This window comes from Balaenoptera physalus (assembly GCF_965194825.1).
Source record: "Balaenoptera physalus genome assembly, chromosome: 3".
Classification (NCBI taxonomy): Eukaryota; Metazoa; Chordata; class Mammalia; order Artiodactyla; family Balaenopteridae; genus Balaenoptera; species Balaenoptera physalus.
The window spans coordinates 10,102,915-10,116,068 of NC_138890.1; the positions used below are offsets into that span (position 1 = coordinate 10,102,915).

The 13,154-nt window shown below is 37.5% G+C and overlaps 1 protein-coding gene across 5 annotated transcripts in view; it reads right to left on the minus strand.

Moving 5' to 3' along the window:
• Positions 1-259: 259 nt before the first annotated feature.
• LOC309658664 (zinc finger protein 564-like) overlaps positions 260-13,154 on the minus strand; it is a 49,631-nt gene continuing 36,736 nt past the window's right edge. For 4 of the 5 annotated variants that reach the window (XM_082457496.1, XM_082457497.1, XM_082457499.1 and 1 more), the window contains 3 exons: positions 4,956-5,082; positions 4,705-4,765; positions 812-4,293 (listed from right to left, as the gene is read on the minus strand). In XM_082457496.1, coding sequence (XP_082313622.1) covers positions 2,640-4,293; positions 4,705-4,765; positions 4,956-5,082 — 1,842 coding nt within the window. In that variant the 3' untranslated portion in view covers positions 812-2,639. Of the gene's footprint in view, positions 456-811; positions 4,294-4,704; positions 4,766-4,955; positions 5,083-13,154 lie in introns of those variants that run through there. The other variant, XM_082457500.1, reaches the window with a different exon arrangement.

Below are 13,154 nucleotides of genomic sequence, written 5' to 3' on the forward strand. Positions count from 1 at the left end.
TACAGTGTTAGTTTTAGGTGTACAGTGAAGTGAGTTAGCTATACATACATTTACTCTTTAGATTCTTTTCCCATATAGGCCATTACAGAGTACTGAGTAGAGTTCCCTGTGCTATACAGTAGGTTCTCATTAGTTATCTATTTTATATACAGAAGTGTGTATATGTCAACCCCAGTCTCCCAATTTATCCCTCCCCCACGCCCCTCTATTTGAATACAAGTGTGAACCTGGCAGTTTTTGGCAAGAAGGCACTAACAAAAACCATGATTGAAGTTTTTAATTACGAACAAATGAGAAATCAGTTTCATGACAAAAATTGTAACTATGAAAAAAAAAATTTGCCTGAGGAAGAATATACATGGTAATACTGAATCAAAATGTATAATGATTATCTTGAAAAAACCCACAAAGTTGATCTAAAAATCCACAATTGCAATGGGATGTTTCAATATATCCTATTAGGAAATGGAAAAGATAATAATATTTGTTAGTATACAAGTTTTTTTGAAAGAGTTAATAAAACATTTCTAAGAAAAACCTATAGAAGCATTTGACAAAAAAAAAACATTGTTTTCAATCACATACAATCAATCATAACTGAAAATGTACTGAGGAATTATGTTCAATTGTGAGTAATTGGAAATATCCACAATCTATCCGATAAGAGGAAGGTGCTAATTCTCACATGGAAGGATTGGGCCACAGAAGTCACTGCACAGTGCAGTAGAGGAACTCACTACAGGACCACGTGGTTTCTTCTGACTGCACCACTGTAGCTGCTATAGTGGAATCAGGAACACACAGTCACTACCAATATCAACAGAACAATGTGTTTACTACACAAATTAGACCTTATACAAATACAATATAGAGAAGAGGTGAGTCAGCGCTTCACAAAACGTTCTCAACCACAGCAGTCTAAATTTGTTGCCTGGTGGACACAGGAGGACTTGCAGGAAAATCCAAACTGTGAGGGATCTTTGCTGTGGAACTTGTGGAGGCATCTGTGGAAACCAACAGGTCTGAGAAAATGTAAGTCATGTAGCTGGTGGTAATGAGGCTACTTTGGACTGGCAGGGCAAAGAATCAGGAAAATGGGCTAGAACCAGGTATATGTGAAACTCCTGTGTGGCTCAAGAACTAAGGCCTTCTTCACTTTGCCTTCCAAGTGTCATGCAAGGGAGGCTAGTGGTGAATTCTAACATGGAACCATGAACATAACAGGTTCTAGAAAATGTAGGTCACAACATATTACCCATGTTGACATAACACATTCCAGGAGAGCATCTCCAATTCTACATTTTAGTGTCCTGTGACAGGTCTCTTCTTTTTGCAAATATAAAGACTTATTGGTCCATTAACGTACAATGTTATTACAAAAATCAATCAGTTTAAATGTTAATAACACTTTAAAAAGTAGCTAGAAATGTGATGTTTGTATTTAATCTCACAGACTTGCAATGTGAGAGCAGTAACCACATCAGTTATGTTCACTGTTGTATTTACAGCACAGGCACATAGTAGGTGCTCAGTGTGAATGAAGGGATGGTAATACCACTAGTTGACTTCAGTGATATAATTATTCTAATTGCATTATGGGTAAAAGAGACCCTAACTGGTGACATCAGAATAACATAGGAGGATTTTTTAATGCATTGGTGGGGGAAAAATGTTGCTTCAGTGCAAAGATATTGTAGCTACGAATTTAAATCTAAAATAACAGCACTTGCAAACAATGTAAGGTTGCTTTAAGTATGCAGTTGATGTCAACATGGGTCTCTTAAAGTCTCTTACCCAAATCACAGTCAGATGGAATGACAAAGAGTAAAGAGAAAATGACAAAGAGTAAAGAGAAAAGATGTAAATACTAAGTCAAATGAGATTATACTGTGATAAACTTCACATACTTACAAACTTATGCCAACTATTAATTAGCAAGGAAAATAGAAGAAGGCTCTTCTGACAAAAGAAAAAAACTTTTCTAATAAAAGAGGCATATTTACAATGGGTAAGAAATATCCAGTACCTGCCACATGAAACCAATAGGAAAATCCCAACAACTACCAGAGTGTCATTATTCCATGCCCCCTTTACTTACAGGACAACTTAAAAATTATATATTTTGGCACATTATATAATATTGGCACATTACAATTATATTCCAGTTCACCCATGGATCCAACAGATTTCAAAATGGAAAGACAAAAATTCTATAAACTGATTTAAGGAAAAATACTACCTACTAAGCTTATGTACTATTGCTTAAAGAGTACTTACAGAATTGTTTCAACTCAGTGTTCATTTGAAAAATGAACAAGTAGAATCCATAATTAGAGGCTTGAGTTTCAGAATAAGCCACTGATAAAGATGATATATTTTAACTTTTAAAACATTTCTTTTTTCTGGAGCATTATATGTGAATTAATCTACATCAGGCTTTCCCATATTATTTACATGTTATAACATTTCTCTCCATGGTATATAGCATTTCTCTCCAGTAGAGTTTTCACATGACTGAATGTATTGGGTTGGCCAGAAAGTTCATTCTTCCATAAGATGTTATGGAAAAACCCGAATGAACTTTTTGGCCAGCCCAATATTTGTTGATAGGAAACTCTCTTGTATTTATCAGTTATAATTTATCCAGTGTGCATTCTCATGACATGTTTATGTAAGGATGTGGGCCAATTAAAGGCTCTCCCACAATGCTTACATTCAAGAAGTTTCTCTCCAGTGTGAATTCTTTCATGGCTTCTGTATGAACTGGGTCGACTAAAGGCTTTCCCACAGTCTTTACATTTATACGGTTTCTCACCAGTGTGCATTCTCATGTGACCTCGAAAGGTTGTGCGGTAAATGAAGGCTTTCCCACATTCCTTACATTCATAGGGTTTCTCTCCAGTATGAGTTCTTTCATGTACTTGAACATAACTGGAACAACTGAAGGCTTTACCACATATTTTACATTCATAGGGTTTCTCTCCTGTGTGGGTTCTTTCATGTATTCGAAATGAACTGGGACAATTAAATGCTTTCCCACATTCCTTACATTTATAAGGTCCATCTCCAGTGTGCGTCATCATGTGTCTTCGAAAGCTTGTGAGAGAAACAAATGCTTTCCCACATTTCTCACATTTATAGGGTTTCTCTCCAGTGTGAGTTCTTTCATGTATTTGCAAACCTAGAGGAGAACTGAAGGTTTTCCCACATTGCTTACATTCATAGGGTTTCTCTGCAGTGTGAGTCCGTTCATGTCTTCGAAATGAAGTGGGACAACTGAGGGCTTTACCACACTGCTTACATATATAGGGTTTTTCACCAGTGTGAGTTCTCACATGGACTTGAAAAGTGGTGAGCCAGTGGAAGGCTTTTCCACATTCCTTACATTGATAAGGTTTCTCTCCAGTGTGAGTTCTTTCATGTGTTCGAAAGGAACTGGAACAACTGAAGGCTCTACCACATTGTTTACATTCATAGGGTTTTTCTCCAGTGTGAGATCTTTCATGTATTCTATATGAACTGGGACAATTGAATGCTTTTCCACATTCCTTACATTTATAAGGTCCAACTCCAGTATGTGTTATCATGTGTCTTTGAAAGCTTCCAAGAGAAATGAAGGCTTTCCCACATTCCTTACAGTCGTAAGGTTTCTCTCCTGTGTGAGTTCTCTCATGTTTTCGAAGAGAACTGGGACAACTGAAGGCTTTACTACACTTTTTACATTCATAGGGTTTTTCTCCAGTATGAGTCCTTTCATGACTTCGAAAGGAACTTGGACAACTGAGGGCTTTACCACATTGCTTACATTCATAGGGTTTCTCCCCTGTGTGAGTTCTTTCATGTGTTTGAAAGGTTTGATGATATCGAAAGGCTTTCCCACATTGTTTACATTGATAGGGTTTCTCTCCAGTGTGAGTCCGTTCATGTTTTCGAACAGATTGGCGATATCTAAAGGATTTCCCACATTCCTTACATTTATAGGATTTCTCTATACCATGATTACTTTCATGTTTTTGAAAAGGCTGGAGATAACTGAAGGCTTTCCCACATACCTTACATTTATAAGGCTTCTTTCCATATTCCTGATACCTGGATGGTTTGGGTGCAGTGTGAGATCTAACGTGCCTGTTAAAGGATGAACGACTCATGAAGACTTTTCCACACACACTGCACTCCCATGGTTTTACTGCAGTAGAACTTTTCTTGTTCAGATTAAGATTTGGAATAAGGCTGATGTTTTCGCCACCTTGACTACCTTCTTCACTTTCACAGCGTCTCCGTAACGTATGACTTCTGTTAAAAAAAAAAAATTAGAAGCACACTGTTAATGATTTCTTTGTTAATGATTTTATAGTAAATATTTGTATTACATTTTTATCATTTATCAGGAAAGTGTTAGGTTTTTCTGCACCATGTAAATTGTTTGAAAGTGAATATACTGAATGCTCTGCAAGAAAGCTCAACCACTGCTATTATCATAGTGATATTCATATATGCAGTCTCTGAATATGTTTCAAAGTAAACTATTTGGGAAAGAGTGAACATCCATGACACACTTAAGTAAACATTTTTTGGTAAAAATTTTCTGAGAATAAATTTATTTAAATTTGAAGCTGGGCCCTTTTGTGTCTACTTGTTTTTAAATTTCATGACATAAGAAGATTCTCTTGTGGGACACTGCTTTCAACTGTGAGTGCAACTCACCTCAGATTTCTTCCCTGGTTTTTGTACTGATCTTCAGTGTTACGGTCTTCCCATTTTTCCCCTGAAATGCAGAACCAAAAAGATCAGTAAATTATAGGAAAATTATTATTTCACAGGTCTATGATGACCTCAAACTATGATTTACTTACCAAAGTATTCCCTTTCCCCATTCCACATCTTAGAACAACACTGATGGGCAGGAAACACTTGTTCTCTAACTGATTTAAGTGAAGGCATGTCATCATCCTTACCTACTGACGCCAGGTTCCTCAAGGTTTCCCGCATCACATCTCTGTAGAGTTTCTTCTGTGAAGGCCCCAGCAGAGCCCACTCCTCCAAGGTAAAGTTCACAGCCACATCCTCAAAGGCCACTGGGTCCTAAAACATCACAAATATGTGTACAGGAAGATGGGTGAGATGGACAGTACTGGGAATCTGTAGTCCATTCACAAGAAGTTCACATATAATGCTGTTATTAAAATATTTATTCTATGACTTGATCATCAAAATCCTTATTCTCTATATAACCACTTCGTCACAAATTTAACAGCATCATGAACACATGGAAATCATTTTTACTATGATCACTTAAGTCTTATCATTCTCTAACAGTAGGATGTAGAGCACACTGGAGAAATGTGAACTCCAAATGAAAGAAGTATTTCCAGATCATCAACTCCTCGTAAGAAAAATTCATCTCCTTTAATACCCACCATATCTATCACATAGCACTCCATGAAACACAGGGTCACATTTGCATGAGGTTTTTTGTTTTTTTATAAATTTATTTATTTAATTTTTGGCTGTGTTGGGTCTTCGTTGCTGTGCACGGGCTTTCTCTAGTTGTGGCAAGTGGGGGCTACTCTTCGTTGTGGTGTGCGGGCTTCTCGTTGCGGTGGTTTCTCCTGTTGCAGAGCACGAGGCTCTAGGTGTGCGGGCTTCAGTAGTTGTGGCTCGCGGGCTCTAGAGTGCAGACTCAGTAGTTGTGGTGCATGGGCTTAGTTGCTCTGCGGCATGTGGGATCTTCCCAGACCGGGGCTTGAACGCATGTCCCCTGCATTGGCAGGTGGCTTTTTAACCACTGTGCCACAGGGAAGCCCCTTGCATGAGGTTTTAATGGAAAAAAACACAGTGAACTGGAAGCTTTTTCTTCCATTCCCATTACCAAACATGACAAGGACAGGAGACCTGTGGAAATCCAGCTTATCACTAGGCCCAGCTGGCCATACTGTCCTGAAGTACTCCAGGCTATCAGAAGTAGTCAGATGCAACTGGCTGAATAAAAATAATCTTGTGGAAAAGTATTAACTTTAACTTGCCTGTAAAAATATTTGACAGATCAGTTACTCCTTTTTTATCTCTGTCCTATTTCATGGGGCTAGGAAGCTGTTCCGAAGTTAGTACTCAGGCATGAGAAAGAAGGCATGACAACTTAGACCTCCACAAAATCCCTATATTCATGGGCCTCAGAGTGGCTTCTCACCATCTTTACCACATATATGTGCATATACTGAGAAGATAAATGCCAGAAGAGCATTTTCCGGCAAAACCATAAGTGTACCCTGGACCTTGCTGACCTTGGGGAACTGAATAAGAATTGCAATTTGCACCAGAGTCCACTGAAGACCACAATGGTTTGATGGTGAATGTGCCCATCATTATAAAACACAAAGGGTCGAGCGGTGCTTTCCTCTAAAAAACATAAAACTTCCCTTCTCCAATTACAGGAGGCAGTGATTCTCAATCAGCCACTTGAGAGGCTGCCTTTCCACTTCTCTCATTTCCATGCCTCCATGTGGTGCACAGGAACATGACAGCGCAACGTCTGGGCATAGGAATCCCTCAAACACATAACTTCCCTAAATGCTGGTCTCTGTAAAAGATCACTAACCTACTGATGTCCACATGCAGGGGACATTGAAAAGGTTTCCACACATAATTACAATGGTAGAATTTATCCATTCAGTTAAGGAACAGAAAAAGAAATCCCCAGTTCTTGAGAAGTTTTTCTCACAGGAATTGATGGTTTTAAAATGGAAATATTTCTTTTATTTGTATAGCATTTCTCTTTTTCCAATGTGCTCTGGACCCTGCCATTAGAGAACAGTAAGACTTGAAGTGATCATAGTAAAAATGTATAATTTCCACATGTTCATGATGCTATTAAATTTGTGAGGAAGTAACCACTTCCTGCTTGAGCTGCTTGCATCAGCTCTAATTACACTTTCTATGGTGGATCTGTAGCGCTTGCTCCTAACAATGTCCTACTATGAAGTGTGCAGAAGAGAGTTACTAGCAGGTCTGAGACTGCTGATTCTTAGGAATGCCTGCTCACCATGTTTGTCCTTCGTTGGTATCTGGGAACTGGGATTTATGAGTGACCCCACTAACCTGATAAGAGTGGCTCAGTGTGTCTAAACTGTTTATGGTACATTATAAACGCTTTTCATTATGAGCGTCTGAACTTTCGTTATGCTTAGGCAGAGAGTTCCTATGTGATCTGCTCCCCAAAATCACTCTGGGTATTGAGGCTCTAATGAGCTTCTCTGGAAGACAATTATTTGACATGTGTTGTCACAACCTGCTGCTTGTAGGCTTGAGCCCTTCCTATGTAATTACAGTAGGAAAGACCATCTGGAAGTTTGCATCTGGCTCCCCCCAGAACAAATTTAATTAGGTACTAAAGAAGAATGAACGAGATATTTAATGATCCTCATGGGAAAAATTTTTAATTTTTGTTGGGTAACATTAAAGGAGAATGAGATAAACGAAAATACAAAAGATGTTTTTAGAAATAACCCAACATCACTAAGATGTCACCTCTCCCAAAATATATCTCTAACAAAATGTTATCTAACTGGGAAAGACATTGTATTCCCCTGTATTCCATGGGCAATAGCCAATTCATTATAGATTTAAATGTGAAAGAAAAAACTGGGACACTTCTAGAAGTCACAAGTAAATGCTTCATTGATCCAAAAATAGGGAGAATTTTCTCATTTAAGAAGAGTAAGCCCTAGAAGCAAGAAGAACTACAATCCTGCAGCCTGTGGAACAAAAACCACATTCACAGAAAGACAGACAAGATGAAAAGGCAGAGGGCTATGTACCAGATGAAGGAACAAGATAAAACCCCAGAAAAACAACTAAATGAAATGGAGATAGGCTATCTTCCAGAAAAAGAATTCAGAATAATGAGAATGAAGATGATCCAGGAGATCAGAAAAAGAATGGAGGCAAAGATCAAGAAGGTGCAAGAAATGTTTAACAAAGATCTAGAAGAATTAAAGAACAAACAAACAGAGATGAACAATACAGTAACTGAAATGAAAAATACACTGGAAGGAATCAATAGCAGAATACCTGAGGCAGAAGAACGGGTAAGTGACCTGGAAGACAGAATGGTGGAATTCACTGCTGTGGAACAGAATAAAGAAAAAAGAATGAAAAGAAATGAAGACAGCCTAAGAGACCTCTGGGACAACATTCAACTCAACAACATTCGCATTATAGGGGTCCCAGAAGGAGAAGACAGAGAGAAAGGACCCGAGAAAATATTTGAAGAGACTGTAGTCAAAAACTTCCCTAACATGGGAAAGGAAATAGCCACCCAAGCCCAGGAAGCACAGAAAGTCCCATACAGGATAAACCCAAGGAGAAACATGCCAAGACACAAAGTAATCAAATTGGCAAAAATTAAAGACAAAGAAAAATTATTGAAAGCAGCAAGGGAAAAATGACAACATACAAGGGAACTCCCATAAGGTTAACAGCTGATTTCTCAGCAGAAACTCTACAAGCCAGAAGGGAGTGGCATGATATACTTAAAGTGATGAAAGGGAAGAACCTACAACCAAGATTACTCTACCCAGCAAGGATCTCATTCAGATTTGATGGAGAAATCAAAAGCTTTACAGACAAGCAAAAGCTAAGAGAACTCAGCACCACCAAACCAGCTCTACAACAAATGCTAAAGGAACTTCTCTAGGTGGGAAACACAAGAGAAGAAAAGGACCTACAATAACAAACCCAAAACAATTAAGAAAATGGTAATAGGAACATACATATCGATAATTACCTTAAACGTGAATGGATTAAATGCTCCAACCAAAAGACACAGGCTTGCTGAATGGATACAAAAACATGACCCATATATATGCTGTCTACAAGAGACCCACTTCAGACCTAGGGACACATACAGACTGAAAGTGAGGGGATGGAAAAAGATATTTCATGCAAATGGAAATCAAAAGAAAGCTGGAGTAGCAATACTCATATCAGATAAAATAGACTTTAAAATAAAGAATGTTACAAGAGACAAGGAAGGACACTATGTAATGATCAAGGGATCAATCCAAGAAAAAGATATAACAATTATAAATATATATTCACCCAACATAGGAGCACCTCAATACATAAGGCAACTGCTAACAGCTCTAAAATAGGAAATCAACAGTAACAGAGTAATAGTGGGGGACTTTAACACCTCACTTACACCAATGGACAGATCATCCAAAATGAAAATTAATAAGGAAACACAAGCTTTAAATGGCACAATAGACCAGATAGATTTAATTGATATTTATAGGGCATTCCATCCAAAAACAGCAGATTACACTTTCTTCTCAAGTGCACATGGAACATTCTCCAGGATCACATCTTGGGTCACAAATGAAGCCTCAGTAAATTTAAGAAAATTGAAATCATATCAAGCATCTTTTCTGACCACAACGCTATGAGATTAGAAATCAATTACAGGGAAAAAACCGTAAAAAAACAAACACATGGAGGCTAAACAATACGTTATTAAATAACCAAGAGATCACTGAAGAAATCAAAGAGGAAATCAAAAAAATACCTAGAGACAAATGACAATGAAAACACGACGATCCAAAACCTATGGGATGCAGCAAAAGCAATTCTAAGAGGGATGTTTATAGCTATACAAGCCTACCTCAAGAAACAAGAAAAATCTCAAATAAACAATCTAACCTTACACCTAAAGGAACTAGAGAAAGAAGAAGAAACAAAACCCAAAGTTAGCAGAAGGAAAGGAATCATAAAGATCAGAGCTGAAATAGAAACAAAGAAAACAATAGCAGAGATCAATAAAACTAAAAGCTGGTTCTTTGAGAAGATAAACAAAATTGATAAGCCATTAGCCAGACTCATCAAGATAAAGAGGGAGAGGACTCAAATCAATAAAATAAGAAATGAAAAGGGAGAAGTTACGACACCGCAGAAATACAAAGCATCCTAATAGACTACTACAAGCAACTCTATGCCAATAAAATGGACAACCTGGAAGAAATGGACAAATTCTTAGAAAGGTATAACCTTCCAAGACTGAACCAGGAAGAAAGAGAAAATATGAACAGACCAATCACAAGGAATGAAATTGAAACTGTGATGAAAAATCTTCCAACAAACAAAAGTCCAGGACCAGATGGCTTCACAGGTGAATTCTATCAAACATTTAGAGACGGGCTAACACCCATCCTTCTCAAACTCTTCCAAAAAAACTTCAGAGGAAGGAACACGCCCAAACTCATTCTATGAGGCCACCATCACCCTGATACCAAAACCAGACAAAGATACTATAAAAAAAGAAAATTACAGACCAATATCACTGATGAACATAGATGCAAAAATCCTCAACAAAATACTAGCAAACAGAATCCAACAACATATTAAAAAGGATCATACACCATGATCAAGTGGGATTTATCCCAGAGATGCAAGGATTCTTCAGTATACGCAAATCAATCAATGTGATGTACCATATTAACAAATGGAAGAATAAAAACCATATGATCATCTCAATAGATGCAGAAAAAGCTTCTGACAAAATTCAACACCCATTTATGATAAAAACTCTCCAAAAAGTGGGCACAGAACCTACTTCAACATAATAAAGGCCATATATGACAAACCCACAGCAAACGTCATTCTTAATGGTGAAATACTGAAAGCATTTCCTCTAAGATCAGGAACAAGACAAGGATGTCCACTCTCACCACTATTATTCAACATAGTTTTGGAAGTCCTAGCCATGGCAATCAGAGAAGAAAAAGAAATAAAAGGAATACCAATTGGAAAAGAAGAAGTAAAATTGTCACTGTTTGCAGATGACATGATACTATACATAGAGAATCCTAAAGATGCCACCAGAAAACTACTAGAGCTAATCAATGAATGTGGTAAAGTTGCAGGATACAAAATTAATGCACAGAAATCTCTTGCATTCCTATACACTAATGATGAAAAATCTGAAAGAGAAATTAAGGAAACACTCCCATTTACCATTGCAAGAAAAAGAATAAAATACCTAGGAATAAACCTCTCTAATGAGACAAAAGACCTGTATGCAGAAGACTATAAGACACTGCCTATACTACCCAAAGCAATCTACAGATTCAATGCAATCCCTATCAAATTACCAATGGCATTTTTTACAGAACTAGAACAAAAAAATCTTAAAATTTCTATGGAGACACAAAAGACCCCGAATAGCCAAAGCAGTCTTGAGGGAAAAAAACGGAGCTGGAGGAATCAGACTCCCTGGCTTCAGAGTATACTACAAAGCTACAGTCATCAAGACAATATGGTACTGGCACAAAAACAGAAATATAGATCAATGGAACAGGATAGAAAGCCCAGAGATAAACCCACGCACCTATGGTCAACTAATCTATGACAAAGGAGACAAGGATATACAATGGAGAAAAGACAGCCTCTTCAATAAGTGGTTCTGGGAAAACTGGACAGCTACATGTAAGAGAATGAAATTAGAACACTCCCTAACACCATACACAAAAATAAACTCAAAATGGATTAGAAACCTAAATATAAGACCGGACACTACAAAACTCTTAGAGGAAAACATAGGAAGAACACTCTTTGACATAAATCACAGCAAGATCTTTTTTGATCCACCTCCTAGAGTAATGGAAATAAGAACAAAAATAAACAAATGGGACCTAATGAAACTTCAAAGCTTTTGCACAGCAAAGGAAACCAGAAACAAGACGAAAAGACAACCCTCAGAATGGGAGAAAATACCTGCAAACGAATCATCGGACAAAGGATTAGTCTCCAAAATATATAAACAGCTCATGCAGCTCAATGTTAAAAAAAAAAACCCAATCCAAAAATGGGCAGAAGACCTAAATAGACATTTCTCCAAAGAAGACATACAGATGGCCAAGAAGCACATGAAAAGCTGTTCAACATCACTAATTATTAGAGAAATGCAAATCAAAACTACAATGAGGTATCACCTCACACCAGTTAGAATGGGCATCATCAGAAAATCTAAAAACAACAAATGCTGGAGAGTGTGTGGAGAAAAGGGAACCCTCTTGCATGATTGGTGGGAATGTAAATTGATACAGCCACGATGAGGAACAATATGGAGGTTCCTTAAAGAACTAAAAATAGAATTACCATATGACCCAGCAATCCCACTACTGGGCATATACCCAGAGAAAACCATAATTCAAAAAGACACATGCACCCCAGTGTTCATTGCAGCACTATTTACAATAGCCAGGTCAAGGAAGCAACCTAAATGCCCATCGACAGATGAATGGATAAGGAAGATGTGGTACATATATACAATGGAATATTACTCAGCCATAAAAAGGAACGAAATTGGGTCATTTGTTGAGACGTGGATGCATCTAGAGACTGTCATACAGAGTGAAGTAAGTCAGAAAGAGAAAAACAAATATCGTATATTAACGCATATATGTGGAACCTAGAAAATGGTACAGATGAACCGGTTTGCTGAGCAGAAATTGAGACACAGAAGTAGAGAAAAAACGTATGGGCACGTAGGGGGGAAAGCAGAAAGTGATGGGGGTTGTGGTGTGATGAACTGGGAGACTGGGATGACATATATACACTGATGTGTATAAAATGGATTACTAATAAGAAAAAAAAATAATTAAAACAAACCCCCCCCCCAAAACAAAACAAAACAACAACAAAAAAGCAGCAGCCCTAAAGCAAGAGCCTGACCAATTCAAACATATTAAAACTAAGGGTGTTATAAGACAAACAAGTGGAAGAAAATACATGCAATGTTAAAGGGTTAGTGTGCGAAGTAAGATGAATGGACACAATAGTTAAGGGAAAAAGAAGGGGAAAATAACCAAAACATGTTTCACAGAAAATGAGAGATCACTTATGAAAAAATACCTATCTGATTGGTAATAGGAAGTAATGAAACAACACATCAAGCAGATTACATTTCACACTGATTAGGACAAAAATTTAGTCAATTTAGTAATCCCAAGTGTTGATGACCATAGGTGACAAATATGTAAATTATGCACAAATGGAGAAAGCATCAACTGATGCAGTCCACTGCCATTTCCTATAAATTTGAACTCGATCACCATCTACAGCTTAGCAATTTTTCTCCAATGTCCAGAGGATTTATGTAC